Source organism: Colletotrichum fructicola, assembly GCF_000319635.2.
Source record: "Colletotrichum fructicola Nara gc5 chromosome Unknown KSG_Nara_v1_contig01, whole genome shotgun sequence".
Classification (NCBI taxonomy): domain Eukaryota; kingdom Fungi; phylum Ascomycota; class Sordariomycetes; order Glomerellales; family Glomerellaceae; genus Colletotrichum; species Colletotrichum fructicola.
In genome coordinates, this window is record NW_027094051.1 from 5,881,678 (window position 1) to 5,907,753 (window position 26,076).

General features: G+C 51.7%; 8 protein-coding genes across 8 annotated transcripts; 3 read left to right on the top strand and 5 right to left on the bottom strand.

The window, feature by feature from the left end:
- Nucleotides 1-1,572: 1,572 nt before the first annotated feature.
- On the top strand, nucleotides 1,573-2,512 carry CGGC5_v001655 (uncharacterized protein; the record flags this gene model as incomplete). Its single annotated transcript, XM_066150862.1, has 4 exons — nucleotides 1,573-2,149; nucleotides 2,212-2,329; nucleotides 2,387-2,454; nucleotides 2,496-2,512. 4 exons carry the CDS (start codon nucleotides 1,573-1,575, stop codon nucleotides 2,510-2,512), a joined length of 780 nt encoding a protein of 259 aa, XP_066009677.1.
- A 753-nt stretch (nucleotides 2,513-3,265) lies between these two features.
- On the bottom strand, nucleotides 3,266-5,161 carry CGGC5_v001656 (uncharacterized protein; the record flags this gene model as incomplete). Its single annotated transcript, XM_032026114.2, has 3 exons — nucleotides 3,266-3,864; nucleotides 4,333-4,947; nucleotides 5,002-5,161. The coding sequence occupies 3 exons, from the start codon at nucleotides 5,159-5,161 to the stop codon at nucleotides 3,266-3,268; spliced, it is 1,374 nt and encodes a 457-aa protein (XP_031877403.2).
- A 1,237-nt stretch (nucleotides 5,162-6,398) lies between these two features.
- On the bottom strand, nucleotides 6,399-6,943 carry CGGC5_v001657 (uncharacterized protein; the record flags this gene model as incomplete). Its single annotated transcript, XM_066150863.1, has 3 exons — nucleotides 6,399-6,439; nucleotides 6,501-6,551; nucleotides 6,607-6,943. 3 exons carry the CDS (start codon nucleotides 6,941-6,943, stop codon nucleotides 6,399-6,401), a joined length of 429 nt encoding a protein of 142 aa, XP_066009678.1.
- A 1,892-nt stretch (nucleotides 6,944-8,835) lies between these two features.
- On the bottom strand, nucleotides 8,836-10,675 carry CGGC5_v001658 (uncharacterized protein; the record flags this gene model as incomplete). The annotated part of the gene is made up of 5 exons (XM_066150864.1): nucleotides 8,836-8,889; nucleotides 8,962-9,093; nucleotides 9,157-10,239; nucleotides 10,290-10,442; nucleotides 10,589-10,675. The coding sequence occupies 5 exons, from the start codon at nucleotides 10,673-10,675 to the stop codon at nucleotides 8,836-8,838; spliced, it is 1,509 nt and encodes a 502-aa protein (XP_066009679.1).
- A 3,155-nt stretch (nucleotides 10,676-13,830) lies between these two features.
- Nucleotides 13,831-14,898, top strand: sdc (Salicylate decarboxylase; the record flags this gene model as incomplete). The annotated part of the gene is made up of 1 exon (XM_032025146.1): nucleotides 13,831-14,898. One exon carries the CDS (start codon nucleotides 13,831-13,833, stop codon nucleotides 14,896-14,898), a length of 1,068 nt encoding a protein of 355 aa, XP_031878216.1.
- Nucleotides 14,899-15,008: 110 nt separating this feature from the next.
- Nucleotides 15,009-17,437, bottom strand: sor3-0 (Sorbicillinoid biosynthetic cluster transcription factor sor3; the record flags this gene model as incomplete). Its single annotated transcript, XM_032025147.1, has 5 exons — nucleotides 15,009-15,436; nucleotides 15,495-15,715; nucleotides 15,772-16,155; nucleotides 16,212-17,168; nucleotides 17,217-17,437. The coding sequence occupies 5 exons, from the start codon at nucleotides 17,435-17,437 to the stop codon at nucleotides 15,009-15,011; spliced, it is 2,211 nt and encodes a 736-aa protein (XP_031878214.1).
- Nucleotides 17,438-18,457: 1,020 nt separating this feature from the next.
- CGGC5_v001661 (putative esterase) lies at nucleotides 18,458-20,142 on the top strand (the record flags this gene model as incomplete). The annotated part of the gene is made up of 4 exons (XM_032025148.1): nucleotides 18,458-18,752; nucleotides 18,805-19,214; nucleotides 19,265-19,862; nucleotides 19,916-20,142. 4 exons carry the CDS (start codon nucleotides 18,458-18,460, stop codon nucleotides 20,140-20,142), a joined length of 1,530 nt encoding a protein of 509 aa, XP_031878213.1.
- A 2,978-nt stretch (nucleotides 20,143-23,120) lies between these two features.
- cbr1 (NADH-cytochrome b5 reductase 1) lies at nucleotides 23,121-24,637 on the bottom strand (the record flags this gene model as incomplete). The annotated part of the gene is made up of 2 exons (XM_032025149.1): nucleotides 23,121-24,478; nucleotides 24,547-24,637. 2 exons carry the CDS (start codon nucleotides 24,635-24,637, stop codon nucleotides 23,121-23,123), a joined length of 1,449 nt encoding a protein of 482 aa, XP_031878246.1.
- Nucleotides 24,638-26,076: the final 1,439 nt, after the last annotated feature.

A 26,076-nucleotide genomic window follows, 5' to 3' on the forward strand; every position in this document is an offset into this window, starting at 1 on the left:
AAAAGCTTCCCGAGCAGTATCATGAGTGGCAATTCAAATCTCCACCAAACACTCCAAAGCGGTCATTGGAGTGCGAGGTAAAAGCGAAACCGAGGTGCATACAAAGGACATTAGAATACGACCCTTGAAAGTCTATACCTGGGTTGCTCCGTCTTTCCTGAGATGGCAAACATTTCCCCTATAGAATTAAGTAGACGGGAGATATGATTAACCGAACACCCTTCTACACGACGTGCCACGCTTATTACAAACATTCAAGGAAGATATTCTTATGAACCCCATGCGATCTTGGCGAATATGTTGAAAGAAGAAACACTGCTGGAAATTGGCCCCGAATTGATGGCCCTTGTGTGCGTGCTGGAGGCCTTCTGCATCGGGTTGGTGCTCCAGAATACAACTGGCAAAAGCTCCAGAATTTAGGACTCGGAGTGATTCCTATTGGACTCGTTTATGGCAAGCGATGTGTTGTGCCACCATCCTGCATGCGGTACCATAGACGAAAGATGAGGCCGGTAACTTGCACCAACAACAACATGTTGGTTGTTGACTGGGGTAGATACGAGTCTCTCTTGGCATGCAGAAGCGAGGAGCCAAGACCGGTATGTAATCGGAAAATCGGCGTCTGATATGAGCGATAATCATCACGGCGATCTCACAGTTTGAGGTGGCGCCGTTTCAAGATTCAGTTTGGCGCCCAAATCACGGGTATGCTGACGTACTGCATCAACAAGCTGCGATGTATTTGGCGTAGAATCATAGTAGTTGATACTGAGCAATGTGCGGTTGACTTTTATGTCGGTGGACAACGGGAAGAGGTCTCGCTTCTGTTGGTAATTTACATTTTCATGGACCCACGACATGGTGGCCCACCCATGAAGTGAAAGCCAGGGCTGCCCAACGGCTTTTTTCAATTCGTCAGATATCCAGCAAATACAAGGGACGGGTCTCGGGGATACGTCCGGCTCCAAAAAATAACTGCTAATGGAATGTGCGCTCCGGTTCAGGCCTACAGGGCTCGTCGTCAGTCTGGACTGCAATCACAGGAACCAACAACCTTGCCTGTACTTGGCGTATCCGTACCTGCTTGATGATCGCAAATGATATCCAGAAAACTGGTCTTTTTTAGGTCGGTTGCTTCATGGAACACGCTAGTGCCAGATCTGCCCTGTTCCTCCGATCCTCGTTCATCACATTGTGGCTACTTGATTTCAAGACATCACTCATACCCCCGTTCCCGGGCAGTTGAGAATATTCTACGCCACGCGCTTACAAGATTCCGTATCACATGCATGGACTTCTAATCAAGAATCAGACACAATTACCCTGCACAGATTTCTGCTGGAGAATGACGGGATATCTCCATTGATCAAATGGCTCGATGCCGCCGTTGGGCCATGCCGTTGACTCGCTATGCCTTCTTCGTCCCTTGTCTTTCTACATTTCTCTCTTCCTCCTTCTCTCATACACACGCTGAAACGTCTCGAGCTTTCTCTATGTTTCTCTTACTTTACACTGGTAGTATTGAGACCCTCCAATAACGAACTCAGAAGCCAAAGACTCCGCGATCCCATGATGGGCGGCGAACTCACCCCAAGCCTTCTTCAACAAGACGGAACTACCGCACCCCTGCCGATACCGATTAACCATGGCGATCCCTCTGTACTGATCAATGTCCCTGGGTGGTCAATGCTCGCGATCTCGACGACATTCCTTTGCCTCCGAATCTATTGCAAAGCCTTCCGAGTGCGGTGGATGGTGTGGCTGGATGACTGGCTCTTGATCGGTGGGTGGGCCTTCCTCGTCGCTTCGCAAGCTCTCTTGAGCGAGCTGATGCGACTTGGGTTCGCAAAGACATACAATGTTACGCCAACCATCAGCACCGTCATCTACGCATGGGACAACTGTCACAAGCTTTCCCTCGCGCTGACGAAGACCTCCTTTGCCGTAACATTACATCGGATTGCTTCCTCCTGGCAAAGATACATCATTTGGTTTCTGGTCGGGACCATGAACGTACAATTCATCGTCCACATCATCCTTACCTGGAGAGCAATTTGCCGACCGACCCGACCTGGAGACACGACACCTCACCTGCCGGTATCGTGCTGGCGCTCTGAAGACGCAATCGCTCTTGGGGTCTTTGGTGGCTGTAAGAGATCCCTGCTTTACGGCTACTTGCTGTTGGAGATACAGCCCGCTGACTGCCATAAGTCTATTCTGCCGCTTCCGACTTCATCCTCGCTCTACTGCCATGGAAGATCGTTATGGGGCTACAGATGAAAAATCATGAGAAGATTGGAGTGGCTATCGCCATGAGTATGGGAGTACTGTACGTTATGATTGTCATGAAGAATGTTTCAGACTTTTGAGGTTCTAATAGCAACAGCGCCGGAGTCATGGGTGTCATGAAAGCCGTTCAGAGCATCATCATGCTAGATACATCAGCACCAGACTGTGAGTTCTCTTTCCATTACCCAGCATTGCTTGACATATAGACATGTTCACGCAATAATGTGCTATCTTCATGCGTTCACAGAAATTGCTGACCCGATATGTGATTTCAGTGTTTTGGAAAATTTGCATCATGCATGTTTGGGCCATGGCCGAACCAAACGTCACTATTATTGCCGCGTGCATCCCTGTTCTCCGAGTCTTATTTCGACACATTCGCAGTACCCGCGAAGGGGAATATCCTTCTTCGGGGGCCTACATCAGATCAGACACCCTGAGCAAGTTCCGGAACCAAGACATACGAGGTTGCAGATCAAGGACCACCCGTAATCAAGACGAAAGAGACGACGGAGACAGCGATCGCAGTATGTTACCTCAGGGTATCATCAGGACTACCGAGGTCACGGTAGACTATGACAAGCGCAGTGGGAAATCTGGCAGTAGTATACCTGGCGAGGATGATATTGAGCTGACAGATCGTCCTTTGGCTTCTACCTAAGTTACGAGAACATGGCTTATTTCTTTTTCAAAAGTGCATTGAAGAGTCGCAGGCCGAAGAGCGAATGTACTGAAGGAATTCTTCTTGACGCCCATCGACCGGTTTTGATGAGTTTGCCACACGAAGTTTATCCACTGACAGCATGGACATTTGAGGTTTAACGTTCTTGGGAATCAATCACCACACGTTAAATTGCATCATGTGCGTCTTTTCTGAACTCTAGGTAGGACCTGTTGATTGGCCATAATTGAACGACACATCGCGGGACAATGTTGATTCTTGCGGACCTGCAGCACCACTGTCGTGATGTTGCCTTCAGGTATCACGCACCGGGAGATCCGGTGCGAGTGGAATATCCGAGCCCGGCTCCGGAACAATTGCATTCAGCTTATCCATCCAATATTCCAAATCTGAAGATCGAGAATAATCATTTTCAACGGTCTTCGTCTCGAAGCAGTGCCATTCAATGCCAGTCTCTTGAGCCGCTTTCAAATCATCTTCATCCAGCTTTCTGGCATTCAGCTCGTCAATCACCATACTTACTTTGGGGCCCCAGCAAACGCCGACGAATGTTTCTAGGTCAGGACTGTTCCTGTGATCTTGCTCCAACTCTTCGAGAAAAGCCTCGAGGCGGAGGGTTTCTTCATGCTGCTCCTCCATGATCTCATCCATGTCTTTGATGTCCCAATCTTGAACTACGTCAAACTGTGCTAGCCGACAGCAACTGTGACGAAGGCCCAAAGCGGTGAAGGTCATGTATCTCAAAATCAATTCGAACACTGGGGTCGGCTTTGAAGAGTTAGCCCAAGGCTGAGACTCCGCAGCGATGGCCCAAAATTCGCAAAACCACTGAAAGTCGTATTCGTAGTCGTCCAACGTCGGCGAAGGTTTCTCCCACCATTGCCTTCTCCATACTACCATTCCATTCAGCAATATCAACAATGGGCTACAGCCGTTCACCGTACAAGCGCAGCGACAATTGTCGAGTATGCTGATGGATATTGTTGCATGAGCGATCTCATCTTGCAGGTGGTATCCAATTTCTCCACGTTCGGAGTTATTGTACCGGGCTAGGTACCCAGACAACAAATGTGCTGCTGTCCAAGAAGCGTGATTGATATAGTCCGGTAGGGGGCAGGACAGTGGCTTTCCAAGGTCCGCTCCTTGCCGAAGCAACCAGTAAACATGCGAAATGACTTTGAATCTTCGCCAATCATTCTGAATGGTCTCGTGGTTGAGGACGAAATCTCATAACTCGTAGAATCCCGTGGCCAAGTCGACACCGAGATCCCGGAATCCGAGCCCCCACACGTATGAAGCGGTGTCTTCATCTGAGAGATAAGAGTGTATGCTTCTGAAATGCCAGTCCTCCCAAGACTCACTGTCGGCTTCAAAAACCCTCAAAGATAGGGGAACAGAGATGAAGCGCTCCTTCAAAGCTGTTTGGACGTCTCCTGCAGCTTCATCTAACACGTTAGTGCCATAAAGACCCAATTCTGCGGCTTGGGTTGGCGGGAGGTGCTTTTTGGCGTACTCTCCCGGTCTTTGGCGTCTTTCTTTCAAACAGAGCATGACTTTTCTTAGGGCACAATCTGCTGTACCTCCATTACTCCTAGTACACCCGAAGAAGATGCTGAGAAAGAATGACGGGTATAAAGCACAGTCAGACTGAAACAATGCGTCCAAAATATCGCAGCCATTGCGTTCAACATCGTCTGCATTGTGGCAACCACTGTGAAATTGTGGCATGACAGCATATTCAATCGGATAGCGGTCACGGAGTTTTGCGTAGTCCGGGGTATTGAGAGGCGAGGCATCTGCGCGCAATAGAATGGCTTGAAGGACTTTGAGGTCTCCAACAATGACTGCAACATGTACTGAGTTCTGGCCGAAGCAATTCTGCTCGGAGGCGCTGTATGGATTGCCTCTGAGTATTTGTGAGACATTTTTCTCATCATGCCTCAGGATATGAATTTGAAGATCCGGAAAGTTGAGCACTACCTCTTTAGTGAATAGAATGTCAATAAGTATGTCATGAATCGAGCACCCACCTTCTGCTGTAGCAACGGGGATAGCTTGCAGTACTTCAAAGTGACGTGAAAATGTACCATCAATCCGCGGTTCAAACGGACCATTGATGTCTACCTCATGGCTGACGAGCTTGCGCATCATTTGGTGGGCCAAGACGGTTTCTGTGGACCAATCGCCCATGATGGCCAGAGCGACTGGATGGCTGAGATCGAATCAGTAAGATTTGTTATTCTCTATGAGAGCTGTGGATAGATCTGGAGACAAAAGATCAAAATTTACTTGCCTGCTTGCATTATGGTTTGGACTCGGGGGAACTTGAAGTAACTGCAGAGAATGGACTAGCCAGATAGCTTGTTGTCCAACTTCGGTAGACTCGTCGTAGAGTTGCATGTACTGTACCCGCATTCATTAGTTTAGAAACCCTTAAGGTCGATTCGTCGTTTCCTTACTCCTGGACCTATCCATTGAAGAAGTGAATAGAGTACGGTCTCTCCTTTCTCGTCCACGTCAGTCGGAGAGCCTCTTCCGCTCATGTAACACCAAAGCAGACGTCTCCACGTGGCTCCTAAAAGCCGCCATCTGTCCTCATCTGCCAGAAAGTTGCGACTTTCCCAGCCTGATAGAAGTGACCGTGCAAATTCAACTAATTGAAACGTCATCCAATTATTGGAGCTGACAGTGTTGGTCACGCTGAGCCCACGCCCAAGGCTAATTCCACCTGTTCCGCTAGTGAGAGACCAGAAAGCACGGATAGCTTTACCCGTCAATGGCTGCAAAGCAGGCATTTTGAACTCGAAGCAATAAGAGCTGTCATACTGGTTCTTTATGAATGATCTCAAAGGGCAATTGCTCGAATGTCGAATATTTGCTCGCCATTTGGTTTGAAGCATGATTGGACCCCATCGTGTTTCGCGGTGTTTTTGGGTGCGGTATTCGGTGCAAGAGCATAAAAGTGTTTGCTTGCCAGACCCATGAACTTTCATGCCACTTTCCATAGAGCCGTGTTGTGTGGCTGCTTGTGTCTGAGTTGTAAGACCACGCTGCCTCTTGGTCATTGTCTGCATAATTGCCGGCTCTATGAAGCCAACGAGCCGAGCACGTTCGAGATTCACCGAATTATGCTGCGAAGTGACTTGATCGGCTATGCAGGCGAGAAGATCCTCAACCTTGTCGAAACGATTATCGACGTGCAATCTGCCATCGTCAATGCGAGTGGTGATCCGGTTTCCAACCCGTGATACTGCTTCTGCCTGTTGAGCCATTGACACAGCGGCAGCTGCCGTCCTTTCCTCGATGACAGGAAGGATCTGGTTCGATTGACCGGTAGATATACGAATTCCTTCAATGCTTGTGGAAAGGTCATCTACCTTTGTGCATGTGTCCACTGCGGTAGTCCGGACATCATGCATTGCGGACTTTACCTCCCCGAGGTTGACATGGGTGGTGAGGAGAACATCCCTAAGCCAATCAGTTCGGTGAAATTCTGGCACATCTCCATCGTAACTTTTGAACAACTCACAAGCCCAAGGTCTGCGTAGCCATTTGAAGAACGCCAATGGTTGACTCAAGTCTATTCTCAAGTTCCTGCATGCCCTTCCGATGGAAAGGAAAAGCTAGCTTCCTACCTTTCTCTCGAAGCTTTGCAGATACCGTGCTGACTGGTGAGGATGGTCCTTGGAGCCTCAGGACCAACTCATTCAGCGCACCGAGCTCCCTCTGGCAGCCTTGCACGCTCGAATCGAGGGCGTCTCGCGAAACCATGGGTAGAAAGCCTGGCGAAGTTATAGCGGCATCGATAGCATCAATGCGTCGTTTGAGGCTCGCGCATTGGTGCCTTGCGAAGTCGAGATCTTGCTGTCTTCCCTTGACTGCATCGAGATAGTTGGAGATTTCGCTGTACAGCTGTAGGCCCAAGGAAATCAAGCCTGCGGCGGTACCAGTTATACCCACCGGCTCGGCCATTTTGGAGCGATTCAATTCGTTACAATGAGAAAGGCATGGCCAAAAGAGATGTTTGGGTGGATTGAAAAGGAAAAAGAGATTGAAGAATTGGGGTCAGCCGGTGGGAAAACGACAGATTACCCCGACTGTACAGGTAACACGCAATCTCATCATGCGCCTCAGGGCTGCTATCGCTTTTATTGGTTGCTTGTGAGACAGTCATCAATGGCAAACCATCCACGAGCATGAAGGCATCCGGCTCTTGGCGTTACCGATTTCTCCTAAAGCCATACCGTTCCGCGCATTCGTGGAGCAGAAGACATCAAGAAACAGATGTTTGCGTCTTTGAAATTTTTCTCTCGCAGTAACTCCAAGTATATTGTAAGATTAGCGGGGTTGGGCGCGCGCTGGGCTGATTACACCGGTCGTGCCGATTGGCACCCAACCCAAGGCAGCCAGGGCTCACTGACAGAGCGCAAATTGTACAAGTGGTCTAACACTTCTTTTGATCTTCTCCGATGTTGAACACAGCGTGTTTGATAATTGGAAGAAAAGACGAACGACAATGCTTCGGATTGCGATTGGCGACATAAGCGTACATTTGAGCTATGTGAGATTTCGCAGTAATGGCCAAGAGGCCAATAATGTTATCAGATGGATATAGCTTGTGCTTGTGATCCCAAATATTTTTTGGATCTTGCGATGTAGTCAAAGTTTATCCCAGGTGAGTAAATATCACTTAGCAATGGAATCGACGCCCAAATTATGGCTCATCCGTAGCTACACGGTTACTTGATTAGTAGACCTGGTACAGTCAAGGTCATAAGCAAACACCAGCCACGTCAATTGACTTTGCGATCGAGGACTTTTGCAAGTGTTGTAGTCAAGACTTAAGATATTCATTTTGAAGAAGTGCACTGAATGTCGTTCCTGTTCCTCCGTCTCTGTTGCAGTTGGAAAATTTCATTCGCACTCAAGGTTCATAGTTCATCCTTCTTCCCTTCTAACTTTTCTTCCGCAGGTTCATAATTCATTTGCGTATTCAATCTGCAAAGATTTATGCTCCTGCATCAACCACACTAACTCCCTTACGCCATCCAAGTCATTCAGGGGCTTTCTACATTTTACCACTTAAGCCCTGTTCCTGCTGCATGTCGGGAACGCCCCGAATTCAAGTCTGACAAACCGAAATTCGCACTTTGCATCCTCCCAAAACCTTCGTATCCGCCCTCACTTTAATCCGAAAGCCAAACAATCCTCCTCCGCAGACGTACCGCGCGTACAAGTGATTGAATGCTGACGTGTGTTTTTCGTCGCGCAAGCTAAGGCGCCCCGTGCAGGAGAAGCCTACTTTTTTCGTCGCGTCTGGCGAATCAGCTGTTGCGGCAAGTGAGGGGTCAACGTGACACAGGCGCAGCTTGGCGGCAGTCCTCTTTTTTATGCTGCTTCTCCTCCTCTCTGAGGTCGACAGGATTTGAGGACTGCCTAGTGCGTTTAGGCAGCATTGTGAAGGTGAAATGTGGTCAGATTGGGCTTTTCGGCGCGGGGTTGAACTTTGCTGCTTGGCTTTGGGGGGTTGAGACCCTCACGCTGAAGATGGCTGCATTTGTTACGACGGTAAGACAGTGAGTGGACTTGGAATCGGTCAATATGACGGTTAATGTGAGATGCATTCGGATTGTCTGCTTGTGAGCATCTTGTGTTTGAGTTGCCAATTTGCCGTCTCTTTTACTTTCATCCCAGCCTGCCTTAATGCCATGTGTTTCTGCCGTGAAGCTTCAAATCACCATCCTCCTCCCCCCTGCCCCCTTGGCTCCTTATAGCAAATCCCCTGGGAGCATTTCGGCGTCGTATGCGATTTTAATAGTACCTTATGTAGACGATAGTGGTGAGTGTTTCTAGCACGCAGACTCCTAGGCCGCGAGCATTTGGGTAGTTCCATCTTCGTAAACCTTGACGCGAGGTTTCTGTAGAGCACAGGTCAATCTTGGGAACTCGTAAAGTATCACCAGGGGGGGGGGGGGGGGGGGTGAGCCTACAGTATCAATGTCGTGATAGCCATGGAAGCGACACGAGCTATGTTCGCAATTTTTGAGCCATCGACAATGGTGTCCAAGCATGCAGTCGGCATTATCACAGCCTGACATGTCGTTGCACGGTATTCCCCGAGACTAAGGGTCATCAGCGGAGACCATTCATACTGTATATCGTGACAGGGGATCATCAAGACTCACCTTCTGCTTTAGCAGTGTCAATTCTCCTTGACTCAACTTTTCACCGTGGAGAAATGGGCACGCATCGCCATTCTTGCAGAATCCATGAAGATGAAAGTTGTTGCAGAGATTTTTGCCAGACTTTGTCATGCGTTCCTTGAAGCGCTTCTCGACGTTCGGGTCGATACGCGGAAATTGCTCGTCAACGCGCTGACTCTCAACGTTGAGAAAATAGTACTTTTTAGGCGCAGGTTTCTTGGAAGAAATATCAACCGTCTTGCCGGTCGAGACCTTAGTGACGACAGACCAGGAGGTAGGTGTCTGCGCACCGCCGCTCGATGACTGCGGGCTCGCAACACGCTGGGGCTGGCTCTCGTTCGTGTTGCTTCTCAAAAGGGCGCCGCCATTTCCATTGCTCGTGGGGACGTGCACCGGGGGCGGCAGCGGTTGCATGCCGGCAGTGGGAGGCGACGCAACGGCAGAAACGCTTGACACACTGGATACACTGGGGCGCTCGACGCGATCGGGGAGTTTTTCGGATCTGAAGACCGACTTGAACGAAATTCGATGAAAATTGAGATGTTTAAAGCCCTCCTCGGCAGGAGTGGTCTCGATAAGCGTCAGACGCGGGTAAACCTTAGGGTCTAGCTTATATGGCTCGAGAACGGGAAGATATCCGTTATCGTGGCAGGGACCGAAGAAAATGTGCTTGCACTGATTGATGCGAACCATGAGGCGCAAAGTTTCGCGAATTTTGTGATCGGCGGACTCCTTGCCAGAGCCGACGTCAATGAAGCTGAACAAGGGCTGAGCACGGCCAAAGCCACGTCCAAAGTCGGACAAAGTGCGCTCAGCAGCAGTATTGGAAATAATGCCACAAGCGTGGAGCTTCTTAGCCAGACCGTCGAGATTTAGCACGATCTGAACCATGACGCTCCAGTCCTGACTGGCTGCCTGGGGATAGGCCTCGCTAACGTAGTTCATAATTTCGTTGTGGAGGAGGTACCCGGCTTGAGAGCCTCCATCGGCACCGGCCTTGAGGAGCATGTCTTGAAAGACTGCCCCGTCTCCATCAATAATAACAAAAACGAAAGGATTAGATTCCTGCGGTCGGTCAGTAATTGTTTGCGTGGCAGGAGGTGACCGAAGCCCACCGTCGTCTTGAGACTCTTGCTTAGTGCCTGCATTTCTCTATCGTAGGTTCCTGCCTTGGTCTGCCACATTCGGCGGGACTCGACTTCATTACTGTAGTCGTCGCATTTTTCCTGATATGCACGTTGAAGGTGTTCATATCGCGTAAGAATTTCCTGTGATTCCGAGAGTCAGATATCGGATCATGTGATTTGGAGGCAGCATCCGCCACCACCGTTGCCGTTTCGACGGCATCTGAAGTTGCTTGTGTGACAAGAAAGCATTATCTGCTTCAATTTCAGAGAATCATCGGGCCACTCACTCCTATCATTTGATCGCGGGCATGATCCTGATGCCGGAAAAGTTCGAGTTGTCGCACATATTGGGTGAGGTCGTTAGCACCGTCCATGATGGCGGCGTCGTCTCGTATAATGCTAGTCCGGGTCGACAAAAACACTTTCTCGATTGTCGATCGACGGTGTGGGCGATTGATGCTGAGATATCTCGATTGCTGACGGCGATTGAGAAAAAAAAAAAGGTGAGATGCAGAGATGAGGTTGCGAAGGTTTTGAAGTTCGGACGGCAAGACCCCATTACTTAAGCCCAGAGTGGGGTCGTATTCTGGGTTCTTCCTGCCTTTCAGGCCATTCAGAGCGTCGCTTTGCATTGTTCCGGGGGTAGCAAGCCCCCGGCGCGGCGCCTTCCCGGTAAAGGCGCCCATGGATTTCCAGCGGATTTTTAGCTGCCCCTGCCTGTTGTGTTTGTGCTTGCTAGGCGGAAGTCCTTAGCGGGCCAATCAAATTGCCGATTTGCCCTCTGTTTGCGCCAAAAGCGGGGGCCTGCAGGGACCGCCATCGCTCACCCCAACGTGGCACGCATTCTTTTGATAAACTGTGCCGCTTTGTCTGACTGGCCCATATTAGACATCCGAACGATCCTATCAATGGGACTTTGAATGGCGCTGATTTCGTAGATATAGCATTCATGTTCTGTTTTGTTTGAGAATGTGTCCGTTTGCAAGTATTTTTCAGAACTTTCTGAACAATGTCGCAGCTCAGACTCTCAGTTGGTCTGAACTCATGAACCTGACAAAGTCTGAAACCATTCGAGGGAAACCGATTGACACAAACAAGCATAGTCTATATTTGTAATTATTTATTAGTGTGTTTGCTGTTAAAAATCATAGTATGAGCCCTTGAAAGCGGCACGGATGAGGCGTTCACGATGTTTGTTGAGAGAATTTAGACAATATAGTAAGTAAATGTATTACTGTTGTGTGATGAAATCTTGCTGGTGTTACGGTCAGCTATCCGACAGTAGAGTCTGCTAACAGAAGCTGGGGATTGAGACGTAATAACAGTACACTTGGTCGTGGTCTGGGTCGTAGGTCGTAGGCTAACAGTAGATCAGATCTTCGAGGCTAAGGTGATCAGTCTTAGACTCAACAAGTAATTCGCAGTGAAGGTAAGCTGAGAGTATCCTGAGGATGAAAACTAAGTTGATTGCTGAAGAGCTATGGAAGTCTGACCATGAGCCAGGCTCAGGGTCCTACTATATACAAGTCTTCTTACATGAGCAGCCTTGCTGTTCCTGAGCGCTGTTACCCTTGTCACTATGAGCGCTCATTCTAGAGTGGGATGAGCGCTCATTCTAGTCTCCACTGAGCGCTCATTGTGGATCCCTTATCTATGCTCATTCCTTATCATCACGTGACCTGTACCATAGTTCTTCCGTTCCTGAGTGAGTCCCTGTTGTTCCCGTGATCCTGCAGAGTACAAATGTCCTGTCCTAGCCGCCCGACGCCCGAGTGGGTCGGTTAACTGTTATCCATGCATAACGGGTCGTAACAGCTGGCTCGTACGTAACATTTAAAATAACTTCAATCAAAGCTTTTAACAAACACTATGGTCTCCTTTCATGCATTGGTCGGGAGTTTGATGTTTCGAAAGCAATTGCCTTTGAGTTACTGCTTATGTATTACCAACGCATATTACGGAAAATGCATGCATTGCACTGGAAAGTATTATTCACTTGAGGATCTTTTAACACATACACCATCAAAGCATGAACTTCAGACCAGCTTAATAGATGATTCACTGCCAATGAACACAGCGCCAAGCGATGAGAAAAAAAGCCTGGGATACCTTTGTTGGCTCTGATTCACTCACGATACGTTTGGAAAAGAGCAAGCAAGACAAGACCGTGGTGATTCACCGCAGACTCAGAAATGGCATATAACTGGGAAACATTGCCACTGGTCGTTGAGATCTTCTGGGCCACTATTAACCACAAACATCCACACGAATCATCTCCGTCTTCAGTGGCGCACTTGAAAACCCAGAATCAGTGCCTGTCTACAATACATTCTCAACACTTCATCATCATCAATTCATCATCCATCTTTGACTGTCTCATCATGTGTTTCGGATCTGGCGACCGACCGAGAAGAAAACTGCAAAAACGGCCTCGCAGACGGAACTCCCTTGGCTACTTTTAGAAAGACGATGGTCTTGGACGACTGGAATATCAACGGGGACAAGTTCAAGGTGGTGGAACGTCGAAGGGATGATTGCCATCCATTTCTGAAGTAGTCGCAGAAACTCAAAAGACGCCCGTTGACTTATTTCTATTTTGCAACTTATTAATTGTCCGACTCTAGGCCGCTGTGTGTGGTTGTCTACTGTGAGGCAAACGAGAGAAGCGTAGGACCACAGCACATCAAGTTTTCCAAACTGCTCATGTTACAAGAAAATAGAAGAAGTATAAAATTGAGGGTGCTAAGGAACATTTTTGCTTCGGAGGAAGTAAAGACCGCTTTTTCTGCACCTGCAAGAGTCAGTACGTGACGTCTGAACGACACAATCCACCATCAGATGTCCACGGAACGCGTTCCATGTCCGATGTTCTCCACCCGAAAAGCTTGATTAAACGCGAAAACGAAGATGCACGACTTATTTGTCCCACTGAGTGCCGTATCCGAATCCCATTCGTGAAATCTTACGTTGAAACCCGCAGGTCCGGGCCGGGAAGGCCCACTTCGGAACACTATGACGCCAGTGACCGGAACCGCACGATCGTCGGCGGAGGTAAGACACTGTTCCCATTGGTCAGGAGCATCAACTTGGGAAAGTCGCGGAGATAATGCACACTTCCCATTGGAAGAGCCTATCATATCCGGAAGCTCGGGGCTGATCGCCACTGCACAACTGGAGATCCCGCCCATCGGACCATCGAAGCGGCTCCATTCTTTCAGCCTTAAACCTTGGAATAGACGGGTCCAGACTAATACAGAGCTGTCTCTCTCGCCAGCTCCAGACGTCATGTTCTTCCGGAAGACAGCGGGATGCGCGGAGGCTGCTCCAACTCCGTGGAAACCACGGCTCTTCATCAACGTCGATATGGGATGAGGTCGAGTATAAGAATCGTCGACGATGACCCCAATAGACAGAAATTCTCTCAGCCATCATCAACACAAATCATAAACACTCACACAACTCTCAATAACAACTTCAACTCATCTACACAACACCCTTTACTTAACCACAAACCACCCAAACCATCAAAATGCTCGGCAAGATCGCACTCGAAGAGGCCTACGAGATGGCCGGCATGGAAGCCAAGTCCCGCCGCGAGGCCGCCCTCTACATCAACCCCAACGACCGCACCCGCTACATGCGCCAGATCAGCGACGTCAACGACGAGCGCGTCAAGCTCGCCGACGACCACGGCATCGGCTACACCATCATCTCCCTCACCGTCCCGAGCATCCAGGGCATCGCCGACCAGGCCGAGGCCGAGCGCCGCGCCACCGAGGTCAACAACTGGGCCCACAACCAGATCAAGGCCCGCCCCGACAAGCTCGGCGCCTTTGCTTGTCTCTCGATGCACGACCCCGCGCAGGCCGGCCGCGAGCTGACGCGCTGCGTCAAGGAGCTCGGCATGCACGGCGCGCTGCTCTGCGACTTCCAGCACGCGGGCCCCAACGGCGAGACGTACAAGTTCTACGACCAGCGCGAGTACGACGTCTTCTGGAAGGTTGTGTGCGAGCTGGATGTGCCGGTTTACATCCACCCCGCGGCGCCTGCGGATGTGATGTTTGATAAGTTGTACGCGGAGCGCAAGTACCTCATCGGCCCGCCGCTGTCTTTTGCCAACGGCGTCAACCTGCACCTCATGGGCATCATCTCCAACGGCGTGTTTGATCGCTTCCCGAACCTGAAGATCATCGTTGGCCACCTGGGAGAGCATTTGCCACTAGACTTTTGGCGCATCAACCACTGGTTCGAGGATGTCAAGAAGCCCATCGCCAAGGACGAGGGCAACGAGGACAACATGTGCAAGAAGACCATCTACGACTACTTCAAGCAGAACATCTGGGTCACCACCAGCGGCCACTTCTCCACGCACACGCTCAAGTACGTTGTCGACGAGATTGGCGCCGACCGCGTGCTTTTCAGTGTCGACTACCCCTACGAGACCATCGAGAACTGCTCCGCTTGGTGGGACGGTAAGGCTGGGGAGGTCAAGGAGGCGGTTGGTGGTGTGGAGAACTACCGCAAGATTGGAAGGGACAATGCGAAGAAGCTGCTGAAGCTTGGTAGCTTCCACGACTCTGAGGCCCCTGTTTCTTAGAGAGACTTATCGTACTAGACTCTGTTTTAGTCAACTAGATTTGTGGAGCGAATAGGTAGCAAAGCATAATCATTTTGTTGAAAATCTTGTTATCTTGCTGCGATGCTTCGTCATTGGAAGTTTGACCAGTTACTAAAGTCGATGCCTTGCATATTGAACCAGCTCTCATTCAGGAGGTCAGAACTGAGGAAGTCTCCAAAGTCCTGAGCCATTGGTGTTTGACTCATGCCAGGCATGGAGCTGAAGGGCAGCAGCAAGTCGCCCTGGTTTTGCTCTTGAAGCCCCTCAGGTTGGGAAGTCTGAGAAACCGTCGCATTTGAACCCGCTGGTGCATCCTGTCTTGACACAGCAGCAACCGAGTCCCGGAAGCGTTGCAGAACCTCAATGCCCCTTGTGGCTGACGTCACATGTTTCTTGTGAAAGTTGAATATCCGAAGCGCGCGATCCCACGATGTCTTTGTCGGTTCGGTGTCAAAGCTGACATGAAGATCAGGGCATAAAGTGGCTACAACCAAAGTGGATGCTGCAGCGAAGGTGACTATCATATCCGTTAGTAGTTGTACCAGGTTATTTGGATTGAGACGGAAGCAGCTTACATAGCAACACATGCCATGCTGAGTTTTGGCGCACACTTCCAAGCTTCTCATACATTTCTTGGAGAACGCCATGAGCCGTGGAGACACAGAGGATATTTGCGGCGTGGCCAAAGCTCTCGCTCAGCGCTGATGAATTGGGCAGATCTCTCCTGGACTGGGCGGTCTGCTTGGCTTCTACTAAGAGCAAAGGGCGCAGGAGTAGAAGTCTAATCCAAAGGACTCTGGGTTTCACGTTAGTCTCCACCGTAATGAGTGACATGATAATGTGTGCTGCTACCTTGACTTCAGGATATTCGCCTGCATCTGTAAACTTCCCTTCAGACTCTCATCATATTGAGACAGGCTCGCACCTTCTCTGAGATAGACCGGAAACGAGTCATTCAAGTCATCTAGTTTCGCTGAGAGCTGAAGCACGTCGCTGAGAGATCGCGATTTCAGGTCCGAAGAGCCGTCCCCCTCGCCGTAGAATTTGGCCAGAATTTCTTTCAGAACGTCGAATAGGGCCAGAGAGTGCACGAAGCATGCCAGGTACGACGGTCTGCCCATCGCCTGGCTTCCTTCGGTGATGTCTGACAGGTACTCGTCATCAATTATGGCTGGAGCCGGCGTCGAATACTGTCTCGACAACAAAACGGATCGTCCGAATGTGGTTGCAGTGAGCCTGGCATTCTGCATTAGCTCTGAGCATGGTGGAGGAAGGATAGTAGACCGGTTTACCTATCCAAAGTCAGACAGCAATGCCAAACGCGCCGCCTCATCTCACGTTTGAGCTGATTTACTCCAACGGTTTTGTCTCCTTCATTTTGCAGTCCCAGCCCCTGGGCTACTCTCACCGCGACACCAACCGTGTTCCAACAACGGTCAGCGTAAGACGTGTAATGCAGGTATACGCCTCTTAGAAGTAGCAGCTGGACGACTTGCAATGAAGAGTGGTCGAGGGTGTCTACCGATACAAGCTTGACAGACTGCTTGTAGAACTTGTCAGCGAGGTTCGCCTGCTCTGCTACTGACACCTGATCGGTTCGTTGCGATCCCAGCGCAAGGACAATGCTTAGAGTCGAGTGGAAGACAACGTGTTTGAAATCCCGCTTATGGTTTCGATCCTTCGTTGGCTTCCAGAGGGCCTCGTATGATGCAATGAAGGACGGATTGTGAAGGATTGGGAAGACAGGGTGCACGAATTCCCAGAAGGACTCCATGAACCTGTCGGCAAGCCATCTCTCTGGTAGCATCACCGGCTCAGGGAGGGGATCCGGGCTCTTTGGTTGAACTGTAGAGAAGCCAAGGACGTTAGGCGTACTCTCGGTCTCGTTTCCAGGACCATCTGGGACCAAGTCATCTGGTTTCTGTGCATCCGCGGCAAGAGTGACTTGTCGGAGAAAGGAGATGTTTGAAGAGGGGCCGTAGATGGTCTCATCGTCATTGTGGGACGTCGATCCATTTTGCTGATGATGGCTTGCCGGCATGTCTTCAACAACCCTTGGCCGGAGTCCCGGGCCTGTGCCGCCAAGACCAGTCTCAACTCCGATGCCAATTGGTCGAGCCGGAGCGATTCCGGAAACTCCGGAAGCTCCGGAAACCGGCAAAGGGGGACTGCTATTCGGAGGTACCGATGTCTGGGGAAGAGGCGATCCCTCAAGCCTCTCCAGCCTCTTTTGGAGTTCAGAAATTGTCCTAAAAATCGTCAGCATCATCCATGATCTGGAAAGAGTGGACACGTACGGCCTCGAAGATGCGTTTATCACCGACTCCTGATAGGTGCACTGCTGCTGGATCCCTTTTTTCTGGCACGCCGTGCACACCGGACGCGTCCCGTCGCAGCCGGACTTTCGAGCCCGACACGGGTTGCACGCGAGCTGCGTCTTCCGGCGCTTTCGGGGCGGCACCTGCACCGAGGACATGGTTGGTGGTGTCCACCTCTTGGCAATGATGATGCGAGGCATGGTTGGGGGGATCAGCAGTTCAATTGCCGACGAACCACGTCCGGAACGTGGAGAGGGTAGAGCTCAAGGACCCACATTTGTTTGTGCTGTGCTGCACCGGAACTCGGCACTGATGACATTGCTTTCTTTCAGGCCTGAAGTATTATCATCTTTTTCGATCTCTGATTACAACTTGCCCGAAAATCTCGTCGTATCAAGCAATTGCATTTTCCGAACAATTTGACTCGCGTTTGATGCGCGAACTACTCTGACGTCACATCCGAGCTGACAAGGGTTCCGAACCTCTTCTCCAACTGGCAGCGGGGAACAACAGACGTCATTGCAAGACGGCCAGACCGGGAACCTGAGTCGGTGGCTAGACTTGCTCAATCCAAACAGGAACCGGCGCTTCGTTTATCCCAGAATCCCAGCAACCGCGTTCCTGGTACGAACCCCGCGCGAAGGAGCAACTGGCATTTGCAGAGATCCGCTCGCGATGCCACCCACGTGCGGAGAAATACCACAGCCGACGCGGAGAATTGCATCTACCCTTCCAATTGCGCCTGTCAACTAGCCTGCTCTGAGCACATGAATGAAGAGCCCTCTCCACTTTCTTGACGAAGAAGCGGGCTTCGGCGCCGTTGACCGAGGTTCTGGGGATCAACCGCCCCCGTAACTACCACATCCCCTCCTACGTGGTTAAAATTACCAGTTATCATTGGTCTCTACGACCCTTCGGCTAAAGACTTCCTCTTCAACTACAAATCTCCACAGCGTAGTGATCGTCGGCCACGGCGCCGATGACCGAAAAGAGACCCAGCCACGTGGTTAAGACTTGTATCTGCGAGGAAGTTTGAAGCTCAACGTGCGGAGTAACGGGGTAGCGGACTGAAGACCGGCAGTTTAGAGCGTATCCACACTTGTTGACAGGCAAGCGATGACTTCAAGATGGGGGAATACAAAAAGGGCGCTATCTCGCCTCCGCTGAAACATGTTTCTGGTTCCCGGAGTAGGTCACGTTGGATCTCGGTCATCTACATCATGTTGTCCGCTCTAGCACTCGCTTCCTGGTTCCTGCCGGCTTCAATCGCGGTGCCCTCCCCTAGAAGCCCCGACTGCGAGTCTCTCGCGGAACAGGTAAAGGCCTCTGTGCCAGAGTTGACCTTGGTTAGCTCCGCTCTAGTACCTGCGAATAGCCTTAACATCTCTTCGGTCTTCAACTCCGCGTCGTTCTGTCGGTTCAATGGCACCGTTCCGTACCCGGAGAACAACACGGTTCTCTTTGAGGTTTGGTTGCCGGAGAGCGGATCCTACAACGGCAGATTCCTAGCCGTCGGTACGTCAATCAAGAGACTATGTTGAGGGTCAAAGGCTCTAACGTGAGATAGGCAACGGAGGATTGGCTGGCACGATTGACTATGCGGCAATGGTAGAGAATCTCAACAAGGGATTTGCCACAGCGGGAGGCGACAGCGGACACCGCGCTGCCGACAATAACGGTGGTGATGCCTACCCCGGAGGGATTTACCTCCCATTCCTGCATGATCGAAACCAGGTTCTCGCATGGATTAGAAACTCCATTGCGCTCTTCACTACTCCAGCAAAGCAGATCGCCAGTCTGTACTACGCGGAGCCCCCGTCGCATGCCTATTACAAGGGCTGCTCGACTGGAGGCGCTCAAGGCTTTGCCCTGGTGGAGTATCACCCTGAGTTATTCGACGGAATCGTTGCTGGGTGCCCTGGAAACTGGTACTCTCACCTTGCTCTCTCATTCTTGTGGAACCAGCAGGTGTCTCTGGTTAGTAGCCAATGCGAGCCAGTAAGACGAACTTGACTCACGCTTCTCAGGACTCGGCTTTCATTCCCCAGGAAACGCTCACCTTCATTCGCGACTCTATCTTGGACCAGTGCGACACCCTGGACGGCGTCGCCGATCGCGTCATCGAGAACCCTCTAGCCTGCTCCTTCGACCTCTCCACGCTCGCCTGCACCTCATCGTCAACCAACACATCAACTTGCCTCACACCCGCTCAGATTACCGCAGCCCAGAAAATCTACGCTGGCCCGCGCCATTCCCAGACCAACGCCAGCCTGTATCCCGGCTTCGACCTAGGCAGCGAGTCGGAGTGGATCAATCAAGAAGGCCGTCTGTCCCTCTCCTTCTCGCTTCCTCTTCTGCAGAACATGGTCTTCGATGATCTCAGCTATAACGGTAGCACATTCGACTGGGCTAACGATGTTCAAGCGCTGGATGAGAAGGTTGGAAGCTTGATCGACTCGATCAGCACCAACTTGACCGCGTTCAAGGGGCACGGGGGCAAGTTGATTGTAACCCAGGGTTGGGCTGATCCGTACAATGCTGCGACGTGGCCGATTCAGCATTTGGAGGATGTGGAGAAGGTCACTGGCGATCGGCAGGATTGGGCTTCGTTGTTCATGGTTCCTGGTAAGTTTTCACAATTTCAAGCGAGAGAGAAACCAAGATTAATCTTTCTGCAGGAGGCGGTCACTGTGGCGGCGCTTCGTCGTATCCTCAAGTTCCCAGCAAGCAGAGTTCGCTCGAGGCGCTGGTTGAATGGGTGGAGAAGGGGGCAGCACCGACTGAGTTGCTTGGAAGCGAGCCGGCAGATGGAAGCAGCAGGACGAGGAAGCTTTGCCCCTGGCCACAGACGGCAAAGTTGGTTGGAACAAAGGCTGATGACTCGGGGTCATACGTCTGTTCATGATGAGTCGCTGACGAGAATGGATATCATACAATGTCAATGTCCCGTAATTCACTTTCATCCTCCGGCCACAACTCGCCCTTCATCATCCCAGTGACAACTGACGGCCCCACGAGTCTGTACTCTCCATTATCACCATGCGGTCTTAAAACAAACGGGTGCTTCAGACCAGCGACCACGAATATCTGGTCGTCCTCCAATATCCATGGCACACCAAGCCCGGCGCGTCCGTCGATTGAAAAGAACATCCGACCTTCGCCTATGGCCCACTTGACGTCGATACCCGTTTTTTCATTTCGGCAAAGGATTTCAAGAAGATCGTGAAGGGTGGCATTTGGTTTGAGGGGAGGCAGTGGTTTCCGGCCATGACGTTCCGTATCTATAATGCCGTCCAACAGTTCGAAAAGAGTGGCTGCAACCTTGGCCTCTGAGAGTAGATCTGTCCCAAGATTTCCATGAAGAAAGGAAACAAAGTCCCCCATCAGCTGTCTCAACCGATTTTCGTACTTGATGTCGGTTTCAGAAACGCTGAATATGTCGTCGTCGTGAAATTCCTGGCCACATGCAGAAGCATCTTCTCTTGCCATTTTTGCCATCAGCCAAAAGTTGCCTAGAGGGTCGATGTTGCTAATGAGATTTCCTATCACACCAACACTCCTTCCACGAACGCGGAGGCAGCCTCCAACGTCGAGAAAGGACATCAATGGCGGACTTCCACGTGAGGCATTGGAAGATAGGTAGGTGTCCATGTGCGCCCCACGGTTGAATTGATGACAATCTTTGGTGCCGAAGTCTACTGACCACGACGGCATCGAGCCAATTTCGGTGACCTCCAGAGATGTCCTCGCCAAACTAGCAAAATATAATAGATAGAGCCGTTTGGTTTCTTTCAAAACAATCATGGAAGTTTCTATGTACAGATCATGCAATGGTCGCTGGTAATCAACTTTGATCTTTGCAAGTACATTAGTAGATATGGCGCGAAACGCGAGTATTCTGTCCCTTGGCTCTGTGACTTGCAACTTCAAGAAGCGCTCTAAATAATAGTGACTGATCAGAAGAGGATCGTGGCTAAAGTGCCCAAATACTCGACATCTCCCGTAGACGTCTCGGTGCATCAATAGTTGCCCGCCGTTTTGTGAAAAGTGGCTGCTGTGGCGAATCATCTTGATCATGCCAACAAAGGATATCATGTTCGAGTTCTGGCAAAGAATAGAAACATGAGTATTGGCGAACTCTTGAATGGTCCAAGCGCGAGTCCAATAGGAACTCCAAAGTATGGCAAGGAGTGTGGTTTCACTGCAGCCTGTTATTATGTCAGACGCGTCCACACACAAGTTTCGATGGGAGGTGTAACAATCCATCCTTATGAATATTTGACTCACAGAAGTTACAAAGAGCATTTCCTACCAGTTTCTCTAGCCTTTTGACTTGGGGTTCGAACCATCTGAGGGCTTTCGAGCGCTCTGCCCAATCGAAAAGACCACTCAAACTCCCCATGTCGAGATTCGGTAACAGTGCACATGGCAAAGAGCCAAGCAGAGTCCTTGAAGCTAGCGGAGCTCGTCGATCACCTAGCCAGACAACTACCCTCTTTGCTTGGTGGAATATCTCGGCCATCATCGCAACCTGAGCACTCTTGTCGTCGTTTGAACCTTGGTTGATACAAATGGCATCAACCCACAGCTTTACAATTTTGCGCCTGTTGATAAGTCGATGAAGGGACTTCCGGAACACTCTCAGAGCGGCGGCGCAATTGGGTGTGATAAGAAGCCGGGAGCCCGACGTCTGGCTCTTGTCGACTTGCGCATTGCCAATCGTGAGTGGTTCACTAGGAGTCTCGCCGTTCCATGTGTACGAGAGGGCAAAGTATTCCGGCGGATTATCCAAGTCAATCGCGTCAAGGTCGCAGCTGAGGGGGCATGAAGGGTCTTTCGTCGTTCCAGCATGCAGCCTGATCAGCCGTGTGCATCTAGGTCCCGACAGAGGCGGATACTGGTAGGTGCTAATCGGACTCATAATGTGGAGGATGAGAGCAACGTGAGATTCCCTGAAATGGCGTTGAAAATGTGATAACTTGGGCAGAGGCTTGGGAGATGATGAGCTGAGATTCTGTGCGAGATGAGGGGTTCGGCGGCAGCGCTTCCATGAGGTAAGTTATATGGCAACGCTTACAACTGAGCCAAGCAAGGGCGAGACCATCGCCGCCTCCAACCGATCCCTCCGATTGAAATGAAGTATTTTATGTCTTAACATACTCTAGCTGATAGGAGGCCTTCAATCAGCTGTCGCCCCACTTATAGGCATGCCCAGCCCATCAGTATATGTGAGGGAGGAGGGCCCTTCAGGAGGCCCTAGGAGGCGGGGATGTGGCTATGAGGGATTAAGAGGGCATACGAGGGCCTACGAGCGGGCCTTTGAGACTGTACATAGCCTCTGGAAGTAGCTGTTGGTAGCTTCAAAATTACCCGATCAGGTAATCTCTTCAACGCTATGCTGTACAGTGACTGAATCATCCTTGACTGTATGTGCACCACTTAAAATGCCCTTAATTAAGGCTCTGTTCCGCGGCTGTCCTACGCACAAGGCTGGGCTGAGGAATGGATCATCTATTTTGGATGGTTACACAAGACCAACCAACCATCAGCCCAAACCGCCCTCGGTTATGCACCTTCGGAAGCAGGCTCTGTCACTGTCTAAATCGACAGAGGCGCATGCAGAATTGTAAGTATCAAAACGAAGAATATATGAGAGAAACTTCTTGCTGATGTCGTCAAGATCTATGATATGAACAAATGAAAAAACGTAAGATATTACAGGTAGGTATCACCAACGGCATGAAAAAGAATGCCCCCAAAGACACCAAGCCCCATGCAACCATCCCCGACTCCGTGACGATGCAAAGCCCATATATACCAACACAAGTAACCCGATCCCCGTCTATGGTATCCATACACTCTATTCTTCTCATCTATTTTCCTTTAAAAGCAGAAGACGGCATCGGTCATCTTGGACATGGACCCAGGCTTCTCAAAGCCCAAGTTCTCCAACGACTTCTTCGCCGCGTTGACCATGCCCGGCGGACCGCACAGCATAATCTTGGAATCCGCGCCCGCCGGCGCGGGGAAGCGCTCGGCCATCATCTCCTGCGTGACGTACCCGACGCCGCCGGTCCAGCCCTCGGGCGGGGTGTCGAGCAGGTAGTGCAGCTTGAAGTTCTTGGGGTACCGCCGCGCGAAGGCCTCGAGCTCGTCGCGCAGGAGGATGTCGGCCTCGGAGCGGTTCGCGTAGATCAGGCTGACCTCGGTGGTGTCGCGGTCGTCCTCGCAGATGGCGCGGATGAGCTGGTACATGGGCGTGATGCCGGTACCGCCCGCGAGCATGCCGATCTTCTTGGTCAGCCCGCGGCTGTAGCGCATGGCGCCCTTGGGCCCGCGGAAGAGCACCTCCTCGCCGACCTCGACGTTGGCGAGGTACTTGCCCGTGAGCAGGCCGTCGGGGTAGCAGCGGATGACGAGCTCGAGGCGGCCGAGGTCGGCGTTGTTGGAGGTGGGCGTGTAGGAGCGCGAGACGGACTTGCCGTTGATTTCGGCCTTGAGGGCGACGTGCTGGCCGATGGGCAGGCCGAGCACGGTGGAGGGCGTGGGCAGCTCGAAGACGAGGCGGTAGACGTTGGGCGCGATGAGGTGCTTCTCGACGAGGGGGAGCGGGTGGTAGGTGACGGGGTCGAGCCAGCCGCGCTGGAGGAGGGGGTTCGGGCGCGCGACCTTGGGCATCTTCTTGTGCGGGCGGAACTTCATGGGGGTGAGGTCGTAGTGCAGCAGCGCGGAGAGCTTGTTGGCGGTGACGGTGCCGGCGACGGCGAAGATGGCGGAGGCGAGGGCGAAGCCCTCGACGAAGCCGAAGCCGGTGCGCTTGGGGCGGGTTCCGGCGGCGGCGGCGCTGCTGAGGGAGAGCCACTCGGGGAGGTGGAGGTTGAGGCGGTGGATGGCGGCGATGACGTCCTGGCCGGCGGGGGTGTTTGAGGCGTGGCGGGCGGCGACGGTGCCGAGGGCGAGGAAGACGGCGGCGGCGGCTGCTTGGCCGGCGATGCGGACGGGGCCGGAGGTTGTGTTTGAGGGGGCGGCGGGGGCGGCTTTCGGGGCGACGCGGACGGCCTTGGGGGCGTTGCGCTTGTTGGCGCCCTTGAGCTTGCCGACGCGGAACTCGGCCATGATCTCGGAGGCGTCTTCGGAGTGGCCTGCGTTGTCGAAGGCTTCTGTGGCGTCGACGCCGCCGGCCTCGATGAGGACTTCTGCGCCGCCGGGGTGGTCGTGGAGGTACTTTGTCACATCGTAGACTTTTTGGGTGAGGAGTTAGTTGGGTGTTTTTGGTGATTGGAAGATAGGGAGAGGAGGGCTTGTTTACCTTCACCGCGGATGACCATCCAGCAGTCGTTGGCTTCTCTGTGAGCGGCGACCTCCTTGGCCGTGTATTCTTGGCCTTCTGTTGACGCCATGATGTGTGATGTGTGAATGTGTTTGGAGGGGTATCTCAGGAAGTGGACCAAAGAAATTGAGAGAGGAATCGGTGTTGATGCGACCGAGCCGAAACTTGGGATGTTGGGCAGGATACAAAAGGATTATCTATCTTTACTTATAAATAGGGAGAATGATGAGAATCACCGATAAGGTTCGGGTGAGATCGCAGTGGGAGAAAGGGCCCCTTTCGAGTCGAGCCTCGGGACGTGGAAACGCAGCCAGTATTATTTATCAGCGATGGCGCCACGACAGCGTGCATGAAGTAACGGAAAAAAAAAAAGGATGGGATATCCACAATTAAAAAAATCATTCCAGATCACAATCGGCCGTGTGTCATGTCGAGTCCGTGTCTGACGGTCCATGGAACCCATGGAAAGGGTGCCGGTGGTGGTAGGGGATAGGATAGCGTAATGTCCGAGACTGGGGGGCGTGGGCGGGCAAGATGCCGAGGTTCGAGATAAGTGCTGTGGATTCTTGGTTCTCTCGTCCTTTGAAATGCCTCGCAATGGTCACGAATTTAGGTGCATTCTGCTGGTGTGGATAGCCCAAGGTAAAGATGGGAACGGTGTGGGCACCGGGCGGGATCAAGCCGCGGCGATCGGACGGGTCGGCCGTCTGACAAAGAGGCGCGACGGGATTGGATGCCGGGCGACGGCGGTGTCGGCGGTGACGATTGCGTTCGTCTTTTTTTCCCTGGGAGCTGTTTTCTTCGGAGGGGCCGAGGCCTCTCTGCCTTGTTTCATGCCAAGTTGTCTTCAGCACTACGTTCCTCTCTCTCTGCCTTATCGGTGGCCTGCGGCGAATGGTTGCCCTTTACAGACGGTGAACAGCACTCATCGCGAAAACGAAGCCCGAGGTCTCCAGAATTACGTGTGTCGAGGGCAGAAAAACAGAGTCAGCACCCTCGCATCAGCCCGGTGCTGCGGTAAACAAGTCGACTGCCGGCGGGCCAAGAGATGGCGGCTCACGGCGAATCTTGAGTGCTGTCATCTGTTCATGCAGGGCGCAACGCAGCGTGGGATGGGCGGGAGCTTCTTCAAGCTTGGGTGGGAGCGGGAGCCCACACATGGAAGCAGGCGAAGCTTCTCATTGGCTGAAATGTCCCTAAATTACGTGGGTGGCACAAATAAACAGCAGCACCCAGAGAACACTGACAAGTAAACACGCAACGAGCCGAGGCGCAACGGATTTCGGGACTTGGGACGCCGCCTTGTGGCTGCAGCGTGCAGGAAAAAAGAGGGAAATATCGCATGAGCAAGGGGTCAATGGCATGGCATGGCAATGCAATGCAAATTGATAAGGCGCGGCGCGGTGCGGTGCGGTGCTCTATTCGTAAGGTGGTCCCCTATTTTCGCTGTGTTGTCTCTTCGTTTCGCCTCGGCACCTTTCTTAGTGCCCTGTACACTACTTTTTAGCG